At 39.3% G+C, this 24,761-nt stretch overlaps 1 protein-coding gene across 2 annotated transcripts in view; it reads right to left on the bottom strand.

Moving 5' to 3' along the window:
- The window catches only part of LOC121266868 (serine/threonine-protein phosphatase 6 regulatory subunit 3-like), a 36,038-nt gene continuing 11,277 nt past the window's right edge, over nt 1-24,761 (bottom strand). The window contains exons 3-19 of one of the 2 annotated variants that reach the window (XM_041170711.1): nt 17,356-17,442; nt 17,198-17,273; nt 17,007-17,081; nt 16,769-16,822; nt 15,403-15,462; nt 14,890-15,006; nt 12,546-12,640; nt 12,240-12,442; nt 9,377-9,474; nt 9,066-9,169; nt 8,827-8,992; nt 8,577-8,699; nt 8,177-8,259; nt 7,714-7,855; nt 5,567-5,596; nt 2,021-2,091; nt 1-1,018 (exon numbers count right to left, since the gene is read on the bottom strand). In XM_041170711.1, coding sequence (XP_041026645.1) covers nt 403-1,018; nt 2,021-2,091; nt 5,567-5,596; nt 7,714-7,855; nt 8,177-8,259; nt 8,577-8,699; nt 8,827-8,992; nt 9,066-9,169; nt 9,377-9,474; nt 12,240-12,442; nt 12,546-12,640; nt 14,890-15,006; nt 15,403-15,462; nt 16,769-16,822; nt 17,007-17,081; nt 17,198-17,273; nt 17,356-17,442 — 2,200 coding nt within the window. In that variant the 3' untranslated portion in view covers nt 1-402. The remainder of the gene's footprint in view (nt 1,019-2,020; nt 2,092-5,566; nt 5,597-7,713; nt 7,856-8,176; nt 8,260-8,576; nt 8,700-8,826; nt 8,993-9,065; nt 9,170-9,376; nt 9,475-12,239; nt 12,443-12,545; nt 12,641-14,889; nt 15,007-15,402; nt 15,463-16,768; nt 16,823-17,006; nt 17,082-17,197; nt 17,274-17,355; nt 17,443-24,761) is intronic. The other variant, XM_041170712.1, reaches the window with a different exon arrangement.

Raw genomic sequence — 24,761 nt, 5'->3', positions numbered from 1 at the left:
TTTGGGTGAAATTTCAATAATACTAAATATTCTGGAGGAAAGAAAATGGTACAATATACGCAAGACTCTTGTGCTAAAAATCCATGCAACATGTGGCATTCAGTTTTTATCACCTAGCAAAAGGTAAATGATCTATGAAACATCAAATTTTTGCTAGAGTTTGAAAATCAGAACTTTCCCTTTTACAATTTTCTCGATATTGAGAGGGGGAGAGATAAAGCGACAAAGAGAACCAACTGTCCATGGGTGGGGGTAAAAGAATCATCAGCCCTATTTAACATTCCCCCCCACTCATGATGTACAGAAGGCTCTGAAGTGACAGTCGCCTAGCCAACCTGTAGACGGTCTTCCCACCCGAACAACGTTGCAATGTACTATCAAACCGGTTCTTGAAAATTTACATTAGTTCCCTGTTTGATTAACATCTTTTTTGTCAGCTTCTATCTCAGGAGCACCTTCGGTCCTGTCGGCCATCACCACATCATTAGAAGTGGTCGGGCCTAGACTCGGATTCCCGTTATCCAATTCCTGTTTGGAAGGATCAGAACTGGGGTTCTCATCAGTCGAAGCCAACGATTCTTCAGTGGAAGTTCCATCATTCTTCTCCAATTCATCAGTGGATGATGAAGATTCAGCTACGTCTGATTCACTAGATTTTGATCCAACTTGAATCTCACCATTGGGTAGAACGACATCAGTTGGATCACCAGAATCTGAAGTCTCCCTCCATTCAACCCATTCAGGTGGCTTATCAGTTTCACCATCTCCTGTTTCCCTCAAGTTTTCAGACATGAGTTGTGTAGTGTCTTCTGATTTTGTTCCCGTTTCTGGAGAAGATGTTGCAGTGTCAACCAAGTCATCATCTTCACCAACAATGACATTATCATCACTGCTGCAATTAATAACGTCATCCCCCTCAGTATTAGGTGATGGAGAAGCGAGTGAGCCGGTTGAGCGTTCATTGGCAATTCTGTCATTCTCAAAAGCAAACCAGTTGGAATTTGTAAATAGTGAGCCACTGCACATACCAAGACAAAAACAAAAATACGAAAGTCAAGCAAGTGGGATTGTATATGAACAGAAAATCTTTATTATTTCTTTTCTCAGAGAATAGAAAATCTTTACTATGAAATCATAGTTTATATAACCGCAATCTGCAGAATGGTAAAAACCCTTTTTTTTTAATAGATAAACCTAAGAAAACAGCTCATAGAACGCTACTCAGTATTCAATGCCCAAAAAATCCTTTAAAAGCTTATCCTCTGTATCAGAGGGCAAAAAGAAATAAGCCAAAGCACGATCACTATGAGACATGATCATATTAACCTAGCGCATTCTTCAATAAGCAAAGCCAAAATCACAAGAAGCCAGGACTCGGGCATACAATCTTTCACAAATTCCAAAAATCAGCTCCCCTAGCCAATTGTAGGTTAAGCTGAGGTTCACGCCCAAAAGGCCAACTAGGCCCTTGAGTAAAGACTTGGGACTAGTGAAGACCTCACAAAATTCAACCTACATCAATATTGTACATATGCAAGCGCATAAAAGAATCTCTTTTTTCCCACCCATCATGTGATGGACCAAAATTGAAGCTGATCTTTTTTTTTTTTTTTTTTTTTTTTGGTGGGAGGGGTGTTATAGTCTAAAGTTGTATGTGGCATTATGGCGACTAAAGAATTATAAATAAAAAAAATAAAGAAAAAACCCTGCAGAGGGGGTGCTATCTAACATACTCCTATAACACTCGGAGAACAGAAGTTACGTGGCATGCAAATTGGAGAACACCCACCCTAATTTGGCTAATAGATTAAGTAACTTACTATTTTGATCTTTTTAGCTTTTCCTACTCAGACCATTAACCTTTATCTTGGATGTTATTACAAAAAAACCCAACAAAACAAAACAAAAGCCAAAAAAATCCAACAAAAACAGAATGCCAAGAAAGACAACAGCTTTCCATGGAAAACACAAGGCACAGACAGACAGACAATAAAAAGGCCAAAAAAGACCTTATGCCTACCTTTCTTGGTCATCTCCTAGCCGCAGAGAAGATAAAACAACTTCGGCAGATTCATCATCAAAATAGACATCCTGCCAAGTATCAAGAGAAGAAACTTATCCATTATTCATCAAATTCCTACTAAAGCAGCCTGCTATCAGACAAAAGACGCAAGTTATACATGACATGCGTAAGTGAGAGTATGATCAAAACCATCCAAGCCTTGTGTCAAGCTCTTGGTACTTTTGTTGTGTCTAAAATATCAACCGTTATAGTAGATCACTTTTTTTTAATAAGCACATTATAGTAGATCACTCTAAAAAAGAAAAAAGCATCTGCCCCCACTGAAACCAGCAATGATTTAACCAATTTAATTTTTAACCCTGAGATGGCTTCAAGCATAGGAAGAGCAAACATAGGTGTCAGGAATTATTTGCAGTATCCTCACAAAATATCAACGTGTCATCCCCAAATAGAGGATGAGACAAAATAAGCTCAGAATTTATTTGCGCCACCAAAAACCCTGATCACAGCCCCCTATCCACAGTGGCGGAAAGCATTCTACTCGATGCCTCCATAACCACCACAAAGAGTGAAAGGGATAATAAATCATCCATTCTCGAGCCTCGAGAGCTACAGAAAAAACCCATTCGTATGCCATCGATCAGAATAGCACACAGTGGAGATACAATGTGAAATCCACATGCACCATTACTCTCTAAATTGTTAACCATCTCTCCCTTTTGACACCAATGGAAACCAAAGTGAGACCAACCAGCTTAGGTTGCCACCCAAACATTTTTGTATAGACGAGTGAAAAATGCAGAATACACTCTCTCTATCTATAGTGGGATATGGACGAGATGGAACTGTCAACTAGGCCTCCAATGCTGTTGCTTCCACGTGTCAAGTTTGCCACTTGATGAAAAGAACTTGAAATTCTTATCACCTTCCCTCACTAAAGTGACCTTATTTTTCTCTCCAACTCATATCTTCCTATAGGGTGATCCTCTCTAACTTGTTAACTATCTCGCCCTTGCTTGTCTCTTCCTCCTTCGATAAAGTCGATTCATCTGCAACTACTACAATCTCTTGAATTTCATTCAAAAGCAGTTTTCTTGCACTTGTTAGTATGACCAAGCTATTCCTCATTCCACTTTTCAGAGTTTTCAGCTTGCTTGACACGATAAAACTAGGGAATCCTTGATAATCGTATGAAGCCCACTATTTCACCTTGTCCACAAAACCATTGGATGTTAGCCACGTATTCTCGAATGAAATGAAACAATAGGATGTTAACCAATAGCAAGCCTCCTTGGAGATACTAGACTTCCCAATATAAGGATATGAGATAATATCAATTTTTTACCATGTCAGGGGGTCGCAGTTGTTGGACCATTATAGTTGCCTCCGACCAATGAAAGGTCCATGAGGCCCTAGTCAAAAATGGAGTTGAAAAACTCTTAACCATTGCAAAAGAAAAGTGTGTATTACTTGATCACTCACTCGGAAAGCAGTTATGTTAAAGTCACCCCCTATACAACAAGATACTCCCACCAACAGATTAAACCTGCCAATTCATGCCAAAACCTGTCTATCTCCATCCTCATTGGGTTCTTACACTCCTGCAACACTTAGAATAGTCAGAAACGTTGTTAAACATGCAATCTACAGTACCACCCTCATCTTTGGTAGCCCCTACCAACCTTGAACAACACCAATTCCCATGCAGACCACCCACCATAAGCTATGCACATTAGCTCTACAAAGACCTGGAGAATCGTGAAGAAAATAGGGAAGAGGGCCGACTTGCAATGGCTCACAAGGGCGACATTCTTACAATATTCTTATGGTACAAATCCCTCCAAAACCTGGTTAACCCCATATCCTGTCCCTCTTAAAAAATATCCTATGATCTATACAGTAGTACTACACGGTTTGGTTGGGTTTCTTTCTTAGGCCAGTCCAATTGGGTCCATGGTTTGAAATTTTTTATTTTCTGTTCGGTTTCAGGCTTTGGTTTTACTACCCTGAAACCAACTGAACCGACCAATCATTAAAATTATACCTAGATGCAGCAATGAGCAACGAAGGCAAGGCAGGCAGGCACCAACAGCATGGAGAGAGATCAAAGGCGGCAATCAGCTCACATATGTAAGCCACATGGCACAGTTCAGTCTTCAAATGGTGCCGTTCCGCCTTCTTCAAACTTGTTTTTTGCTTTTTATGACTATAAATAAGTATAATATTATGAACCAATTCCAGCTACTTGAGACACTTGTCCACCACTTCTTTTAAAAAAACAGAACATCCAAGACTGGCACTAAAATCTAAGAAGGCTCTCCTGTCATCCTTCAAGGATTGCTCACACCCGTCACCAATAGATCTTCCAATATTCATTGAAGAAGCCCCTCTCACCACCCTGCTGGCAAGAATGATGGTATCCTTCACTATATCATTTGCATGTCCAGGAATGGGAACTGATTACTGCGAGCACATCCTTCAGCATGGATTGTTGGTTATCTGCTCATATCTTCACTCTGAGCATCCTATCTCTAACTTCAACCCCAAGGAGTTTGCTCAAGTGGTAAAGGCCTTGGGCTTGGGATATGGTCCCCCCAGGTCTAAGGTTCAAATCTCCTTGGGTGCAAACAATCTCTACGGGCCATTGGGGGATTTTCCCTTTGAATTACCCGAGGTGCACTTGCGGAAAACTCCTTGCCAAGGGTCTGTGCACCCCTGGGATTAGTCAGGACACTGTTCACAGACACCTGGTGCCAATAAAAAAAAAGAGTTACTGGAACTAATCCTCAACCTGTCAGAGTTCAAGGGCAAAGCAGGTCCAGCCCTTCACTTCCCTTCTTTCCAGATGACAATGAAGCCCCTTCTGCCGCCATTGTTGTATTTCGCCAAAGCCAAAAGGTGGTTCAAGCACTGTTGAGCTACACTCCATATCCAAATCTGGATGACTTCACAAATTTCTTCACCCCCGCTTCCATGCATAGAGCCTCCATTGTCATTTGGAGCCATCCCACACTCAACTTCCCCAGAAACATCGATCTCAAGGGGTCTCTGCTTCTTTCAGTGACTTGTAACAAGGAAACCCATTCCTTTACCAAAAGCTACAAAAACATAACTTCAATATTTACACTGCTCGAGAACAACATCATTTCAGGAGCACACTGTATGATTGCAGCCCACCCAAAGGAAACCATTGTGAGATCAGGAGATACTGGTGGGGGTAAGGGCGACAGGGTGGAGAGAAGATGATTAATCTTCCTACAACGACATTAGCCTAAAACACTTAATGAATTTTATTGATGACTAATCAAACTTCTTGGCTGAAAACTCAAGTAGCAAGAGACCTAAGGTCATTTCCAAATTAGCCAACTAGGCCAGTAAAAAACCATAGCGCTCAACAGACAAATTCAACATGAATAACCCAATGGGTTCTATATTTCTACTAGATGGATTATATTTGGATTGTTGCAAGGATAACCCCAGTTAACTCTGTTTGAAGGATCCAACTTCCTACTCATACCAAAAAGTTTGTAATGTATTCCATACCTCATCATCTCGTTCAAGTGAGCCATGAGCCTGAAACATATGAACAAGAAGTTACCCAAGTCAATGAACAATTATCTAACAAACAAACAGTAACAGGACATGGTAATTAATAATCACAATGTTGGTGCTAATGGTAGCATGAATAACAAGAAGACTGAGTAAGATTGTTTTGATAAATAAAAAAACTGAGTGAAAGATTAAATTAAGATCAGTCGACTGTGAAGTCACGCATAGCATAGACTGCTTCTATGATTATTTAAGAAATGAAAGTACATAAAAATTGCTCAATCAAAAGACAGTACTCAGTTGATCAAGTTGGTCTTAATGAACTCCATCCCAATAAGTAACACAAGTTGGACTTGAAGCAAAAATAGGCAATCTAGTTGGATAAACAATCATCATGACAGTGTTTTGACCATATTCTCCAAGAGTCCAAGACAATGCAGACTAAAGCAGTTGCTAGTAGTTTTACATCAAATTCTAAAGAATGCAAGTGATATACACCATGAACTTCCCAAACAAGAAAAATATCACTGTCATTGTAGTAATTGAATATAATGTCCCCATCCCAAAATAGAAGAGGCTCATTTAAACCTAGCATCAAGAGTAGAATCCAGGGACTCAAGTTAATTAAATAAAAGACCACATACCAGGGATCTAGATACCCCAAGGTTATTAAGTTCATATATAGTCTTGGGACAACAAATTGAGATTGTCTATTTATATTAGGAGAAGAGAAGAAACAACAAAGATAGGCAAATGTCCTTATCAGTTTGTTTCTGACTGGAGCACCTGTATTGAGAAACTCCATTGTGATTTCTTTTGGAGTGGCCTGGGGGATGAATTCAAATTCCATTTGGTAAAGTGGGATAAGGTATGCTCCTCAATCTCATCTGGTGGGCTAGGAATTAGAAACTTGATTGTTTTCAATCGGGCCCTTCTTGGGAAATGGTTCTGAAGATACAATATGGAACCGGAAGTTTAATGGAAGTCGGTGATTGACTTCAAGTATGGAGGGCTTGGGGGGAGGTGGAGCACTAGGGAGGTACATGGGGCATATGAGTGGAAGCCTAGAAGCATAATAGACTTGTGCTAGGAGATGGCTCTAGAACCAAATTCTGGTTTGACCTATGGTGTGGAGATAACGCCCTCAAGGACTCATACCCTTCAGTATTCGGGATTGCATGTGAGAAAGAAGCTTCAGTGGCTAATCTCATAGGGATTGCTTGACCTAGTCCAATGGAATGTAAGCTTTACTAGGGCGGCCCAAGATTGGGAAGTTGGCAGCTTTGCAGATTTCTTTAGACTCTTGTACTCCATTCATTCGAGCACTCAAGGCCCTATCAAGTTGTGGCGGGTACCTGCAGGAAAAGGTACATTCTCAGTTCGCTCTTTCAATAGGGCGCCTCCCAAAGCAGCGTTCTTTGCTTGGACAAGGTCTCTAGGAAAGATTTTAACAACGGATAACCTACGGAAACGCAGGGTGATTATAGTCGACCGGTGCTGTATGAGCAAAAAAAGTAGGGAAACTGTGTATCATCTTCTACTACATTGTGAGGTTGCTAGAGCATTGTGGGAAGATGTATTCAGACGGTTAGAGCTAGCTTGGGTTATGCCTGCCATTGTGGTTGAACTTCTGGCCGGTTGGACAAATCTAGGCAGTATTTCACAAATTACAGCTATGTGGAAGATGGTTCCTATTTGTATTCTGTGGTGCTTCTGGTAGAAGTGTAATGACCAAACGTTCGAAGACAAGGAGCACTCTTCAGTAGAGCTTAGAATATTTTTTGTTAGAAACTTATTTCTTTGGGCCAAAGCTATTGATTTCAATGGCCTTGATTTTCATTATTTCCTTGCTTCCATTTCTTCTTCCTAGGTAGGTGTTGACTCTTGTATACCATCATGTACTTAGGCTATGCCTATTCTTATTAATATAATTGTTTACCTATCAAAAAAAGGATCTAATATAGACTCTGTATTTTATTTGCCAAGTCTGTCAGGGTTGCTAACTTGATTTACTCCTTGACATTATGGCAAACGCCCGCCCGCCCTTCTAATGCCATCATACTAAAAAGATAACTTACATTTTTATCGTCTACAAAGATTACAAAGAACTAAACAAGAGCTATTTGAAGTTTTAAAGGCACCTCATCAATATCATCATTACTGTAAATGCCATATCGAAAAGCCTGGCTTAAGTTATTTGCTAGGGCTGCAACATCATAGTCTCTATCTTGGTAATCGTCATCATCACTATCCCTATTCCGATCATGAAGTGCTGTTGGCCGCCTGTTAAAAATGACTGAACCATGATAAGGATCAAAACATGCAGGGGAGAAAATAAAATGATAAGAATCAGTCACATGTATAGAAGATATGATTATGACCAGCTCAATTTCTCAATTTCTCTATGAGGCTCTGACCCATGCCTCTGACTTGCTCACACATTAACAGCAGTAGCCGTAAATAAGCAATATTCCATCACAACAGCCAAAATCGTGAGCAAAGCAAGTAAACTATGTCTAATAACGAGAAAACCAATCATCAAATTGATGACACGCCCATTTTTTCTTTACAAATTTCCTTTTTGCAAGCATGAAGGAAACATACCCACAGGCCCACTGATAGACATTTTCCACCACATTCTGCTTTGATAGAACATTTGTGTACCAATCATTCCATTCACCATTCTCCTGTCAAAAGAAACACCTCTGAAAGAATGAGTCTTGATGAAATGACAAAAGGGCAAATATTAATTACATTCAAAGTGCGAGCCCATGATGGAACCACCAGACGAAAAAATATAACTGTCAAGGACTTTTGATATAAATTCTACCATATCTCAATCATAGATCTTATACAGACGGTTGGAACAGCCAGAATTGCAGACTAACAAACTTTTAAGGCCCAAAGAGCCATCATACTGAACCAGATAACAATAAGAAGTCACAATATAAATACATCAGCAAAGACAACGACAGCGACATCTACTCAAGACTTAGGAATAAACCTGCAAATATGCCTGAATCTGACTGCTGCTATTCCCCAATTGAACAAGTTTGTTAGATATACGCGTTAAGTGTCCAATATTCCCTATCCTTGGAGGTGATCTACCCTCAGCAGGGACAGTTGGCTGCAGAAGAGAATTTAGAAACATAATATTAAATGCTGTTTCCACATATGCAGCCAAAAACAGAAAAAGAAAACGAGGCATATACTGAGATGGAGACATAAATTATTATAATAGAATGGATGACTACCTTGTTTGAATCAGTTTCCAATTTATTATTTTTTTCAGCTTCAAGAATTCTCGTAACAAGATTGCACTCCTGAAGAAGATGATCCATAAGAGGAGCATTCTTGCTCTCCAAACATGAAAATAGTATGCTCTCTATGTGATGATGGAGGAAGTTATTGTACGGATACCTTCACAAGCAGAGGAACAAGGTTTAAATCCAAGCACTCTTCATAAGCAACATATCTATAAAAAAAAACTTACTCAAAGAACAAGTCTAAAATTCTCTGTACAGCTCCAAGGCGAATTAATTCCTTTTCTGCAGCTTCACTGCCAACGGTCACCAAGACCGAGATGAACTCCACAATCTGAAAAATTCCATGATCAGTGAAAACAGCATAAGATTGAATATGGCTAACCGGCATCCGTGAATATGATCAAGTAATACTGGTTTTGCTGATATCTAAAAACACCCAAACAAAGATGATAAAAACCAGGACAGTCCATGATTATAGAGGGAATGATAATAAAATATCCCATGCTTGTATTAAACCAAAACAGATCTTAAATAGTACCTTTAAGCGATGTTTTCCAAGAGGTGGTTGTAACTTGCCATAAGTAGTTAATAGGACATTCTCCGCAGATGAAACATCCAAAAGCTTGAGTAAATCACCTGCAGTACAAAATCTGATCAATATTTGGTTGTCGCACAGCAAAAATGCACTAAGAAAACTAATTAAATAGACATAATGCTCTCCCCCAAGACCACCGTACCAATCCTAACACTAGAATCCCAACTAATTTAATTCCCTTTGTCCAATATTATGATGCCAATCAACTCAGCAGCTTCAGTGTCCTCCATGGCCAGTCTCTGTCTTGCAGGTAATTTTAAACTTAACCCAATTACCATGGAATTTTAAATCTTTCCAAGGATAGATATAACTTTTTTAAGTAAAATACAACATTGACAACCCATATGCATCCTTAAGTAAAGTTTTCCGGCAAGAGTCTACGGTCTACCCACATGCTAGGTCTGTTGCCCTATGCTTATGTGCATGTTCTTGTCACCCTCAACCCAAAACAGCAAACTTGTTTTCATAACATACCAAATCAAAACAATTTTTTATAACTCAACATGTGCATTTTGTTGACATACATATATATATATATATATATATATATAACTCAAGGTCCTTGACCTTACCTTCTGAAAATGCCCACAATCCTGGAGATTATGGAAAATGGTCTAAGAAAGTCTAGGAATTCTTTGTTGGGACCCTCCCAGAGACATAGCTTTCCCATTCAAGAAAAAATCCCTATTATTAGCCATATGAAGGTATACCCTACCAATGGAATATCAATGAGATTTTGCTCAAAGATGAACTCAGAGAATTCCAACATGGCTGAACTGCAGAAAGCAGCTCCTAATTTCACACGGAAATCTGACAAAAATTAACATCTCCCCCTATGCAGCATGGCACATCCCTCCAACTCATCATCCCATTAGCATCTTCTATCTCAGTCTGAGCTAGGGCCCTAAACCCCTACAAAAGCTTATACAAATTGATCTTCCACATTTGTGAATGAGCAAGCCACTATGAAATCCCTTCTGCACATCTTCTTTTCTACAACGTACCATCCCATGTAATCAAAATCCCCCTTGATGCACCTGATGAAGCTAGATAAAAATACTCTATATATAGCCATTTCCATCAACTATGTGCAATATTGTCTGTCAAATGCTTGAATTCAGTTTCTGGAGACAGATACATCAGCCATTCATTTTATTAATAAGTACTACACCCAAAGCTATTTGTCCTCCTCATTTAAGCCCTAACTCCAAGTAAGATCCTCGTCTTCATGGGAAACTGAGTTCAGCCCTCTTCATCCTACTCCAGCTAGAGCTACCCATCTACGAGTAATTTTTTTTTTTTTTATGTTGGGAAACCTCTCCAAGGCAAGGCCCTTCGGACCCACCCCTGCAAAGTAAACCCCAGTCTGGTGCACCGCACCCTCGGAAGTTTCCCTACACGGAACTGGTTAAATCGCTGGCTTTTCACCAGGAGGTGTGGCCCTAAAGGATTGTTTGCACCCATGAGGTGTTGAACCTTGAACCTTGAAGGGAGTGATACCCCAAGACCAAGGCCTTCACCACTTGGGCCAACCCCTTGGAGTTATTCGAGTAATAATTAATTGAGCATGTCAGCCTCTTTATTCCCTATTGCCTCAACTGACTGCTCGCTAGGTCACCCTGTCTTTCAAATTTCTACTAGCTTCAACAGCTGTGAATAGAGCCATGAGCTTCTCTCTCCGAAAAACAACCAAGAGAAGGTCAGTCAAATCGCTACTGAGGATTGATAGTTTACATCTCGTTTAAGACTCCCTCCTCCCAACAGTGTAAGGCTTTGCAGCGTACAGGCTCTACACCCAACCCCACTTGAGAGCTAATATCAGCTCTTTCTGAACTGAGAGAGATGAAAGCCTGTTGCGACATGCCTGCAATATCGAGCATCTTTTCTCGTGGCAACCCACAATGACAAAAGCTAGTAATGAAACCTTTTATGCCTTCTAACCCACTTGTCGTCAACCACTGTCACCTCAAGCCAACGAGGCATCACCCTGCATTGCAGTAATCATGTACGAGGGAGGCGGAAGACCCGGTGGCCGGATCCAAACCCAAACTGTAACTCATTACTCTAGTTGGCATTCGGCAATGTCCTAATCAAGACTCATTGGAGTTGTGGCCTCAGCCCACGTTTTGATTGTCCATTTTAGAATGGGTTGATTTGCTTTAAGACCAATCAGGATCTCAACAAAATATATCTTCTTAGCTTTCTAACAATAAGTGCAAGCATAGTATATTGAAAAGGAAACAACAAATTCCCATTCTCAATTCCAAAAGGATCACACAAAGAAGAACATTGAAAGCATAAAACACATCATGTGAAAAACAAATCCCACATATTTCTGGAAAGCATCTTTCTGGTGCTAAAAGATATGATTTTGGAAAGCATTACTTAAGGCCAACAAATAATGTGAAAAACAAATAGCATGCATCGCCTACAACAATTCAACATCCTCTAACAAAAACTACCACACTCCTAATACTTCCAAAACCTTTCACATCCCAAGACACCTTGCTCTTGTTCTATGTCACATCCTCATCTCTGTGTCATTATGAGAGAGACCAAAAACCTCACTATTTTAGTAGCTTGAGGAAAATTAACAAAAAATGGGAAGGCCAAAGTAAATAGCTTATGGAAATTCAACAGAAAAACACAAGTAATGTTTGCAAGAGATAGTTCCCAAATAGAATTAAAAAATATATATACAGGGAAAGGAAGTGTTAATTAAACTAAAAAAACACCAACATAAAAGAAGGGAAAGCAAGTGTTAATTAAACTAAAAAAACACCAACATAAAAGAAGGCACCCTTACTTAGGCTCTCTAGCATGCCTTCAATTGTCTCAGGATTAGCAGTTACTGTAGATCCCTGAGTAACTTGGCGGTTGTATGTATGATACATTCCCAAGGTTTGCCTCTTGGGGTCTAACAAAGATATGCAAACAGATAATGAGTTGACCAGAACAGACTTTGGTCGTGAGTCTTCCAAAGCATGACGAAATAGCCTTCCTATAAAACTGCAAACACAAAAACAGAGGAATTTAATAGAATCAGCAGAAAAACCATATCAGAACTATAAGCACATTTTCTCCTCAACAAGAGACAAAAACTACATGCTACCTTGGGCTGGAAATTTTAGCAGAAAGCCCGGGTGGAGCAAATCGTGTACTAGCACAAAGTGTTTCTGCTGCATTAACATGAACTTCAGGAGAGTCCTGCAAAAACAAAGTCCCATAAACATTTCTATAACATCAAACCACAGTTCATCTACCACTAAATCCTACACATTAAACAGATGGTCCCCAAATCAAAACAAGCGATACAGCAAAACATGTGCAGTGTACACTGGCATGATACCAGATAACTATCTAATGCCAGATTATATAGCCTCAATTCTGCATATCGGTGAGCAAAAACAGACAGTATTGAACCTTTAGAGAATTATAAAAAAAAAAAAGTTCTCAAACACATTAAAGTTAGCATAATATTTACCAACAGGCGGTTAACAAACATAATATTTGGAGGGGTAGCAAATTCAAGTGTGTATGTACCAAGCACATGCATCTAGACATTTGCAACACCAAATTTCCATCAAAATGTTAAAAACTATTTTATCCTACATATTCATATATGCACAATCTCAATCCATTGTAGAATAGTAAGACTCCAAGTGATGGTGTGGCAATGGCAGGGTATCCGTCCATCGCTGTTGTGACTCTCTCTCTCTCTCTCTGTGTTTTGGTATTCACATTACTGTTTGCTAAACCGTCTGCAGTTTCCAAGATATCTTGAATTTCCAGCAAGTGGTTTTCTTCAAGAAACAACGCTATGCTTTTATTTCCCATCTTTTTCAGCCCGTAATCAACATTCCATGAACCATGAACATGTTCTTCTTCAATTTAAGCCCTTAAACCACAACTTCCAAATCACAGCCCACCATATAAGCATTCATAGGCAGGTTACCAACAGTCCAAAACCTATCCTATTTCACCAAGGTTCCTATGTACTAGAATATCAAAGAAGTAAAAGTAAAAGCCCTGTGATTCAAAACCTCATAAATAAGAAAAGAAGTACAGGATATTACGTACAGAAATCTTACATAAAATAAAAGGCTAAAATAAAGCTAGAGATGAGCTAGGCAATGGGTATATTCCAAAGCCAATCCAGACAAGCATTGTTAATTGTAAAGGCTTTTTTAACTTGGGGAAATAAGATAAAGTATTTTGTGTTCCCCAAAATGTTTAGTCAAGATAACAGAGTAGGAAGTTCATGACACCACCAATAGGAATACGGAGGATCAGAAAAAGGAAAACGGAAGATCGGATTCGGCCATGTCCCTATAACCAGATCCAGGAGAGTATGGCGGGTCAAAAGGAAATCTGGATTATTTGAAGTGGGGTCTACATCGGGTATTGGCATAGAGACATCAGTAATGGAATGTCATTCTCCTCGTGTAATACAGGATAGTCCAACAGTCGGGATTACACCCTTGGTCCCCGAAGAAACTATGGCTCCCTCGTCAGAGTTGAAGGAAAATGGTATATTGTCGAGGTTTGAAAGAGATGTAGGATCCGCTATCACCCCAGAGATGAAGGGACTTGTCACCCTAGAATCTTCAATGGAGACCCCAATACCATTGGAGAGAACCAATGGAGTTACTAGAGAACCAACAGGTTTGGCACTAGTGCCATGTGTAGAGGAATGTCTAGAGTCAAAAGTACAGTTAGATATTGTGTCTGGGGATATTGTGGCTCCTCTGCTCTCTCTTCCTCCAATAGTGGATTGGATTCTGCCTAAAGTTAACGAGATTCAACAATTCGTAGGAATTTCACATGGAGGATGTGAAGATCAATTTAAATAACTAATTACTGCGATCGAGGCAAGTCACGCGCTTGAGACCAAATCATGTTTCAAGAAAAGCAGGGAGTTACAACATCCTTTTTCGACTATCAACTACGACGCTAAGGGTGGTAGCTCTACTAAAGGGAAGTCTAAAGGAAGGGCATTGTGAAGACTGAAATCAAGGTGTTGGGGTAGAGTTTTAGTTCTACGGAAAACAGGGTCAAGTCTGGTGTATTTTGGATTTTTTTTTTATGGGCTTAGGTCATTTTGGGCAAGGTGTTTTCTTGTATACATTCAGTGTACTTGGCTTCTCCTTTTGATATACACAATATTTTTACTTATAAAAAAAAAAAAAAAAAAAAAAAAAAAAAAAAAAAAAAAAAAGGAATACGGAGGAACATTTTCCTTATATCTCTTGCACCCTCTTAGTCAGGGTTGTTTCTGTACATACTGGGCTAAGCCTATTCTTGGAGTAATATAATTTGTTTACTTATCATAAAAAATGAATACGGAGGAACCATAGAGCAACAGTACAATAAAAACCAGGAAAAAAGAGATCAACTGAGCACCAAGACATAACCATTCACATAAGCAGGTTTTCAGTACAACTAATATTACTTACTGAAGAATTGAACTTGTCCACAATCATCTCTAGCACATCTGTTTCTTCTATCCACTGCATTGCTTCCATATAGTTTGTATACATATGTTCATCAGCACCAATCAGGCGTATTAAAACCTGTTCAACAAGGAAACAGGTTCTCAAAAATATTCTACAAACAGAAGAATGCTAGAACTTTTTTTTGAAGTAGAATAATGCTAGAACTTTAACAGCTGGTGGATTTTCTTTTAATGGTGTATGCGGTTAAAAGTTCAAAATGCCAATCACTGTTACTTAACCTAAAACAACCAGAAGATGTGGAATAAATTAGCAATAAAAAAAATTAAAGCACCAGCAAACACTGATGCTGGTGGTACAATCAAATTAACATCACAAGCTTCCAAAACCCATGAAATACTGGATGAGACCACAAGAACACACAAGCATGCAGACAGCAGCTAGCATAGAGGTGCAATTGAAATGGAAAAAGCCCCATAAGGCAAAAGCAATAAATAATATTAAATGACAACTAACCTCCATGATAGAGGTAATCCCAATCAGATCAACTAGCTTCTTGACTATATCCTGATGAGCCTGGATAGATGCACAAGGCCAGGGATAATTAGACATTAAAAGAAAGAAAGAAAGAAAAAGGTCAGATTATCAACAGGGCAGCGGCTTATAACAGTTGAAAACCCATTAGTTCATGAATATAGTGGTGCTTTTTCATGCTATGTGGGGAGTTCAATACTTAGCTAAATATGGAGGGGTACTTTGTTCCTGTAGGATAGGACGTCGTGTGCTTAGGGTTTAGTTTAGTGGTTTTTTTCTCATTTCCTTTTGCTTAGATGGTCTTTTGTATATTTCTCGTGTACTTAGATATGCTTTTTGGTTTTTAATGAATTTTTTGTGTATGTTTGTGTGTGTGTGACAAGTTCAAATGTCATAGTCCACAGGTCACTATTCTTCTCACTAGTACCTTAAAATTTCACTCCATTTCCTGAAACTATGAAAATATCAAGAGTTTTTTAAGTTATTTTTCATAATGATCACACTAATTTGGTGATCCATTACGTTTATAAACTTCGTTAAAGCTCATCTGCTACCATGACGAGCGTTCATCACATTTTAAGGGCAGAAATGTCCCCATGAATATAGAAAGGAAAGTAACTAGGTAAAGATGATCATTAAACTTCCTTCAACTCAGCGAGACACAAACTTGTTTTCACAAATTTTCAACACAGAAGGTTGACAGAAGAGATAAGAGGCATTCTAACAGCCATAGATTGGAGAGAGTCAATCTACTAGCCCCTTTATCTCTAATGCATAATCACATATGGAATGTGGCTACAGTTACTCAATTAAGAAAAGGGGAGCAGATACAGAGGCACATAGACATTTTTACACCATAACAGAAAAACATAAAAAAAAGCCTACAACCCAACAGGTGGCATAATAGTCCTGAGGCGAGCCGTATAAACCAGACGTCCTGCGTTTCATCCGCATTCACACTCTTGGAGCCATCAGGTAGGGAAAATCTCCCATTAAACTACCCGATGTGCACTTACAAGAAACTTCTTACCGAAGGCTTGTGCACCCTCAGGATTAGTCAGGACTATGTCCCGGAGATCCAGTGCTAATAAAAAAATAGAAAATAAAGCAGCACCTTCCTCAGTGGCCTCTTCAATGAAATATGAAATTACATCTATGTTACTACAAAATTTGAATGTGGTTTTTTTTTTTTTTCCTTTCCTTCTTTTTAATAGTATTTCTAGCAATGGTGTGCAAATGACAGATATATATTGTAACTTATGAGAAGCATTGGACATCTCGCAATAATTATTAAGAGTAAAAAGCATAACCATCTAGAATAATTTGAGAAGAAACAAAATACACTTACTTGAATATAATGCATAAAAGGAACTGTCTTACGCAACAGCAGGGATATGACAACCTAGCAATAAGAAATCAGAACACAAAAGGCCACAGATTGCATGTTATTGATAATACCTTTAACATAAAAAGAAGAAGAAGAAGAAGAATGAGCTCAAATATAGTATATAACTACGAGTTCATATCGATAAAGGGACCATCCTACCAAATTAGATGATAAACCTAGAAGTTCAAAAAAGAAGTACCTTGCTAAAGTACCCAGCCAATAGAGTGATATGGGGATGTTCTGGTTCCACAAAGGAAAATAGCAAGTTCATCGACTGCCAACAAGCAATGGACAAAATAAATCAGTAATTAAAGTAAGTTTTTTCTTTTCATTTTATCAGTAGTAATTGAGAAGTAAGGTTTCAAAGACAGCAGGAGGGGAGTTCCTCACCTCCTCATCCTCAACCAGTGTTTTGAGTATTATATCAACTTCACAGGTAAAAATCTCACAGGCAATAAAAGGAAACCTGTGAAAACAATAAGTTGAGAATATCAATCATGAGATACATTCAGGTTGACACGACCATCTGGGAGACAAAAGTACCCTACTTGAAAGTTCGCCTCTTTTCTGAATCCTCAGGAGCTTCTTCCACAATATATCGAATGAGCTGTTCAACCTGAGTTCTTTCTCGCAAACTGCAAGAAAAAGAAAGTTCAAGGACATAAAACAAGGCCAAAAGAAGATTAGAGTGATTTTTTTCTATTTATATTAGTGAAATGTGAACCTAAGACTTGCTGAAACCGTCTCAACTTTGAAAACTTTAACAGTACCTAAGTTTTCATGTTTTTTAAAATCGAGGCCGCAGTTTTCAATTTTGCAATATTGACTCTTGATCCTCAACAAACTCCGAATTAGGTACCTCCTTCAATCTCTCATTTGTGTGTTTTGTATATTATAACCCTTTTTCTCACGTTACTATTAATTTCTTCGAACAGGTGAAGAAAAAAGGAAATTAAAGTCGAAACACCTAAGATATCACAGCCAACCCAGGTGATGGCTTCAACTGGGTTGGCTTGGAATGAAGTTTTTACATATCCTCAAGGCGACAATGGACCTTCACAACCCTCTATTTTCCCTCAATCATCTTCTTATGGTGTCAACACAGTTATGGGGATATCTTCAAATGTCGCTGCATTTGTTGATGGTGAGAGGATGTTTCTTTGGTAAATGATGTTGTGGATTCCTTATGTACTTTGGATGAAGATGATGAGATGTTTTCGGATGATGTGTTTTCGGATGATGGGTCTATGCAGGGGCCTAATCTGCAATTGGTTTGTAAGGAGTTTGGGGTAGGTGCTTCTATAAACGGATTGGAGGATTCTAGGGATAAGCCTAGCCCTATCTATTCTTTGCCTCCAGTGCCTTTATGGGTAGGTTTACATTCAGATTGGGTTCTTCATAAGGTAGATGAAATTCATGATTGTGTAGGATTTCTTGTGATGGTTTTGAAGATCAATTTAAAGCTCTTCTCGTTGCTATTGAAGCGGGACAGCCTCTTTTGGCTAGATATGCTTCTAAAACGGAAAAGGAGCTAAAGAGACTTTCATGTTCTATCAATTACGACGCAAGAGAAGGAAGTGCCAGTAGGGGAAGGCAAAAAGATCTGGTGACCATTGGTGTTTTATGAAGCCTAAGTTCCTTTCATGGAATTTTCTGGGGCTGAATGACCCGAGCAAGATGGGAGGGCTTGGTCTAGATTGGACAGATTTATTGTCTCTCCTTGGGAGGTTCACTTTCCTGATGTATGCCAAAAACGTCTTCCTAGGCTATGCTTTTATCAATTTCCCATTTTATTGGATTGTGGGGGTCTCCATGAGGGGTAGAGATACTTTAAATTTGAGAACATGTGGCTGAAAATAGATAGGTTTACGGAAAAGGTTGGACCGTGGTGGTCCTCATATAAGTTTTCGGGTACTTCTAGTTTTGTTTTAGACGGGAAACTTAAAGCCCTGAAAAATTATTTGAAAAAATGGAATATGGAAGTCTTTGGGAACATTATTGATCATACAAATACTCTTTTTGAGGAGCTACATTGTTTTGACGAAAAAGAGGTTGATGGGGGCTCTCTTGGTTGAAGAGTGCGTGTGACAGGTTCCCGTTGAGGACACAGAGGTGCTGGGCCGTTGGGGCTGACCCATGGTGGTTGGATGGTGGCGCTTCCAGGTGCCTTCCAACTTGGTGCGAAAAAGATAGATAAATAGAGAGAGAGAGAGAGCATCTACAAGGTGAAGTGTATTGAGAAACCGAAATGCCTGGCATCGAAGGAGAGCATGGAAAGGAAAAAAAAAAAAGAAAAAAAGGAAGGTGGTTACGTGCATGGGGGTAGCGGTTACCATGCAGTTGCCGTGCTTAATGCGGGGAACTTCTTATACGTGCGGAGGAAAGGATGAGTGGGAAGAGAAACGGTTGGAAGAAAAAAAAAATTAAAAAAAAAAATTAAGGCACACAATGAAAAAAGGACGAGCATGCATATCAGAAACAACAAATAAAAGAAACCATTGTGCAGGAGAAGGAAAGACGTGGGGAAAAGAGATTTCAGCGTAGAGGGGAAAACTAGGGCATCGGGGAAGTAGTTGTGAGAAACTGAAGTGAGGGAGAGAGCAGAGATTTGGAACCGAAATATCGTGGGGGTTTAATTGGTGTTGTGGTTGCGTAAAAACCGGGAGAAATGGGGACAGAAAAAGGAAAAAAGGAAGATAAACGTGCATGTCCCATGCACGAGTGCAGTGCATTCGACTTTAACCTAAGGGCTTTGGATCCATCTTGAGAAAAGAAAAGGCCCTACATCTTGATAGTATATGAACTAAAAATAAGAATAAAAATAATAATAATTTTAAAAAAATATTGAATTCGAGCTTCGTGCTGGGCTTGAGTGTTACATTTACCAAATATTCAATTCCCATGGAGGAAAATTTGGATGAATAAGGCGCCTCCCAAAGCGGTCTTTTTCACTTGGACGGCAACCTTGGGCAAAATTTTGACAACAGATAATATGAGGAAGCACTAGATCGTTATTCTAAATTGGTGTTGTATGTGCAAGAAATACGGCGAGACAATGGAGCATCTCTTGGTACATTGCGAGATAGCTAGAGCCTTGTGGATTGAAGTGTTCAGCCGAGTAGAGTTAACTTGCGCAATGCCTGTCACAGTGGTTGAGTTATTGGCTAGTTGGACACTTATGGGAGGTGCCCCACAAATCAAGGTCGTGTGGAAAATGATCCCGATCTGTATTATGTGGTGTATATGGTAAGAGCATAACTATTGGACATTCGAAGATAAAGAGCGGTCACTAGAGGTTCAATCTTTTTTTGGTACTTTATTTCTATGGGCCATATCTATAGATTTTAATGGTCTAAATTTTCATGATTTTCTAGTTTCCACTACATCGACCTAGATAGGTCTTATCTCTTGTATAACATCTTGAGCTATGCCTATCTCTATTAATAATATCGTTTACTTATAAAAAAAAGTTGATCAGCTAGTTTTTTATTCGACAAATCAATCAAGTGCGACTTTGTTGGAGAGAATGTATGAAAGGGATGAGGTGCTTGTTGTGTTAAGAGGGATGAACAAAGACAAAGCACCAAGTCCAAATGGCTTCACAATGGCTTTCTTTCAGGCTTCTTGGGACATTGTTAGGGAGGATGTCATGAAGGTTTTTCTTGAATTTCACTGATTACTGAAATTTGAGAAAAAACTTAATGCTACATTCATCGCCCTTATTCCAAAAATGATAGGGTTAGTGGAGGTGAAAGATTTGCGTCCCATAAGTTTGGCGAGCAGGGTGTACAAGATCATTTTGAAGGTTATAGCTAATCGTTTGAGTGAGCTTATGGAGAAGATCATCTCGAAGTCACAAAATGCTTTTGAAAATGGAAGACAAATTCTTGATTTGGTCCTCATCCCTAATGAATGCTTGCAAAGTAGATTAAGAACCAGCGCTCTAGTTATTCTTTGTAAACTAAATATGGAGAACGGCTTTGATCATGTAAATTGGGATTTTTGGTTTATATTATCGGTAGGTATAGTTTGGGGAGAGATGGTGTAAGTGGATTAAACATTGCATCACAATTGTCAGATTCTTGGTTCTAGTTAACGGTACCCCCACGAGACTTTTTAATAGTTATCAGGGTTTGAGACAAGGGGACATTTTGTCTCCTTACCTGTTTGTTTTAGTAATAGATGTGGGGAGGTTCATCGAATGGTAGCATTAATGTCTCAAATCTCCTCTTTGCTGATGATACGTTGATTCTTTGTGAGCCGGATCTCAATCAGATTCGTTCATTGATGGCTCTTTTGCTTTCTTTTGAAGTTGTCCCCAGCCTTAAGGTGCATTTATCAAAATCTGAATTGATTGATATTTTGGGCTGCAAGGTGTCATCTTTGCCTAAGAAGTATCTTGGTCTTCCCTTGGGGGTCCCTTATAAATCCAAGGCAATGTGGGATAGGATTATCGAAAAGATTGAATGCACATTGGCTGGTTGGAAAGTGATTTATTTGTCCAAAGGTGGAAGAATCGCCTTAATCAAAAGCACTTTATCTAACATTCCAACATACTTTCTATCTTTATTTCCTTTGCCTGCAGGGGTGGCTGATAGAATGGAAAATATTTTTCGTGCTTTCTTGTGGGGAGGCTTAGAGGATGAGAAAAAATTCCATGTGCTTAAGTGGAGGTCTCGGAGCTAGAAAGCTGAGATTTTTTTTTTTTTTTTTTAATTAGCACTAGGTGTCTGAGAATTTTTAATAAGGCACTTTTTGGGAAAATGGTTGTGGTTGTATCATTCGGGAAGGGGATGCTCTTTGGAGGAATGTTATTGATGTTAAATATGGGAGTATTTTGGAAGGTTGGTTGAAAGAAGGCGATAGGTGTACGAAGTTCTTTCACAAAGTGGCTAATTCACACCGGCGTAACAATGTCATAGAGTCACTTCAATCAGGCTCTCAGGTGATATCTTCTCCTTCTAAGCTAGAAAATCACATAGTACAGTATTATGAGTCCCTTCTCTCAGAATCGGTTACTTGGAAGCCGAAACTTGATGCTTTGCATTTTGAGGAAATTGATTCGCAAAGCATGAGTATTTTGGAGAGACCTTTTGTTGAAGAAGAGATCCACAAGGTCATATATGGCATGGCAAAGGATAAAGCGCGCGGGCCGGATGGCTTTTCAATGGAGTTCTTTCAAACTTGTTGGGATAATGTAAAAGGTGATGTTATGCAGGTTTTTAACGAATTTCACTCCTTTCAGAAGTTTGAAAAGTCCATTAATACAACCTTTATTGCTTTTATTCCTAAGAAACATGGGGCTTCGACTATTAAAGATTTTCAGCCTATAAGCCTGGTTAGTAGCGTTTATAAGATAATCTCGAAGGTTCTTGCTAACCGACTTAGTCTGGTGTTAGAACATATTATCTCCAAGTCCCAGAATGCATTTATTCGTGGGAGACAAATTCTTGACTCAGTACTTATTGCAAATGAGTGCTTGGATTACAAGTTACGGGAGGGAGGTTCAAGTGTTCTGTGCAAGCTTGACATGGAAAAGGCCTATGACCATGTGAATTGGGAATTCCTTTTATACGTGCTTGAGAGATGTGGTTTTGGGGTTAGGTGGATTGCATGGATGTGTCATTGTATTTCAACCGCCCGGTTCTCAGTTCTGGTTAATGGTACACCTGCTGGTTTTTTTGCTAGTTCAAGGGGTCTACGGCAGGGAGATCCTTTATCTCCTCTTTTATTTGTCATAGTTATGGAGGCTTTGAGTAGGATGGTGCAGGATGCTGTTGGGGGAGGTTTCTTATCGGGTTTTCAAGTGGGCAATGGTGATGGTGGCACTATTGTCATATCACATCTTCTTTTTGCAGATGATACATTAGTTTTTTGTGAAGCAAAGAGTAGCCAGATCCAAACTTTAAGACCATTGTTACTTTGTTTGCTTTGAGGCAGTGTCGAGGCTAAAGATGACCTTGGGCAAGTCTGAGATGGTTCCTATGGGTGTGGTTTCTAATATTCTCAGGTTAGCTAGTCTCCTGGATTGTAAGGTGTCCTCTTTTCCAATGAAATACTTGGGTCTCCCCTTGGGAGCAACTTTCAAGAATAAAGCTATATGGGATGGGATAGTGGAGAAGATAGAGAAAAGGCTGGCTGGATGGAAACAGGTGTACTTATCAAAGGGGAGCCGTCTCACTCTTATCAAGAGTACTCTTACTAATCTCCCCACTTATTTTTTATCTTTGTTTCCTATGCCTGTAGGGGTGGTGAACAAGGTGGAGAAACTCTTTAGGGCGTTCCTATGGGGTGGAATGAGGGAGGAGAAGAAATTTCATATGGTTAAATCGGAGACTGCATGCGCCTCAGTTGTGAATGGGGGATTGGGTGTTTGTAATTTGAAAATTTTCAATAAAGCTTTATTGGGAAAATGGTTATGGAGATATCATTTGGAGGGGGGGTCATTGTGGAGGGACACTATTGATGCTAGACATGGTGTCGCTTGGGGTGATTGGTGCTCTGAGGAAGTAAGTGGGGGCTATGGGGTAGGTTTATGGAAGTATATAAGGAAGGGGTGGCCATGTTTTGTAAATCAAGTTCGCTTTGCAGTTGGTGAGGGCAGTCTTATCAAATTTTGGAGGGATGTGTGGTGTGGAGTCCAGGCTTTGGAAAAGGTTTTTCCGACCTTATACCGTATTGCAGCTGATAGGGAAGTATCAGTGGCTGACGTGCGTATATTCTCTCATGGTGCGCATCTGTGGAATATCCTTTTTAATAGGGATTTCCATGATTGGGAATTATCTATTGTTTTAGAATTTTTCAGCTTATTTTATTCCACGGAGAACCCATTGACACAGCAAGATAGTTTGAAGTGGAGGTTTAATAACCATAAGTTATGTACAGTCAAGGCGTATTATAACATCTTGACAACACAACTTGAGATTACTCCGTTCCTTTGGAAGAATATTTGGAGGTCTCATGTGCCCTCTAGAGTAGCTTTCTTCGTTTGGAGTGCAGCTCTTGGGAATATATTAACCACTGACAACTTGAGGAAAAGAGGATGTGTAGTATTGGATTGGTGCTACTTGTGTAAGAAGAATGGAGAATTTGTGGACCATCTATTACTACACTGTGAGGTAACAAGAGTGTTGTGGGATGAGATCTTTCTGAGGGTTGATATTGCATGGGTTATGCCTATGAGGGTGGTGGATTTGTTGGGATGTTGGTCAAAGTTGCAAGGTTGCAAACAAGTGGCAGCAGTGTGAAAGATGATTCTATTGTGTATTATGTGGAGAAATTTGGACGGAAAGGAACGCTCGTTGTTTTGAAGATAAGGAATGCACAAGTACTGAGTTGAAGAATTTTTTTCTCCACACTCTAATGTGTTGGTTTTCCACTATTGTATTACATGAGGACAATGTTCAGGATTTCTTTTCTTTAATTTATCGCTTTTAGAATGTTTTTAGGAGTTCCTTTGTATACGTCCTGTATACAAGGACTATGTTTATTTCATTCATATATATAATATCTCTCTTTTTACTGATAAAAAAAAAAAAGTATTTTGGGAGGTGGGTGCTCAAATGAAGTAAGAGGGGCATATGGTGTAGGAGTGTGGAAATTTATCTGAAATGGATGGGGAGATTTCTTCAGAAAATTCAGATTTGAGGTGGGAAAGGGAACTTGGATCCGATTTTGGCATGATCTATGGTGTGGAGATGTTGCTCTGAAGAATGCTTTCCCTTCTCTTTATAGGATTGCATTGGATAAGGATGCTTTTGTGGCTGATTATATGGACATTTCTAATGGTTTTCTTCAGTGGTTTGTGAGGTTTATTAGAGCTGTTCAAGATTGGGAGGTGGGGAATATTAATGAATTTTACAGTTTGTTATATGCACTGAATTTAAAGGTTGTAGGGGAGGATAGATTGTTTTGGATTCATTCGGAGAATAAGAACTTTTCGGTCAGATCCTTT

Source organism: Juglans microcarpa x Juglans regia, chromosome 5S (assembly GCF_004785595.1).
Source record: "Juglans microcarpa x Juglans regia isolate MS1-56 chromosome 5S, Jm3101_v1.0, whole genome shotgun sequence".
Classification (NCBI taxonomy): Eukaryota; Viridiplantae; Streptophyta; class Magnoliopsida; order Fagales; family Juglandaceae; genus Juglans; species Juglans microcarpa x Juglans regia.
Note: the sequence above shows the minus strand (reverse complement) of the source record. Positions and strands in the feature narration are given on the sequence as shown.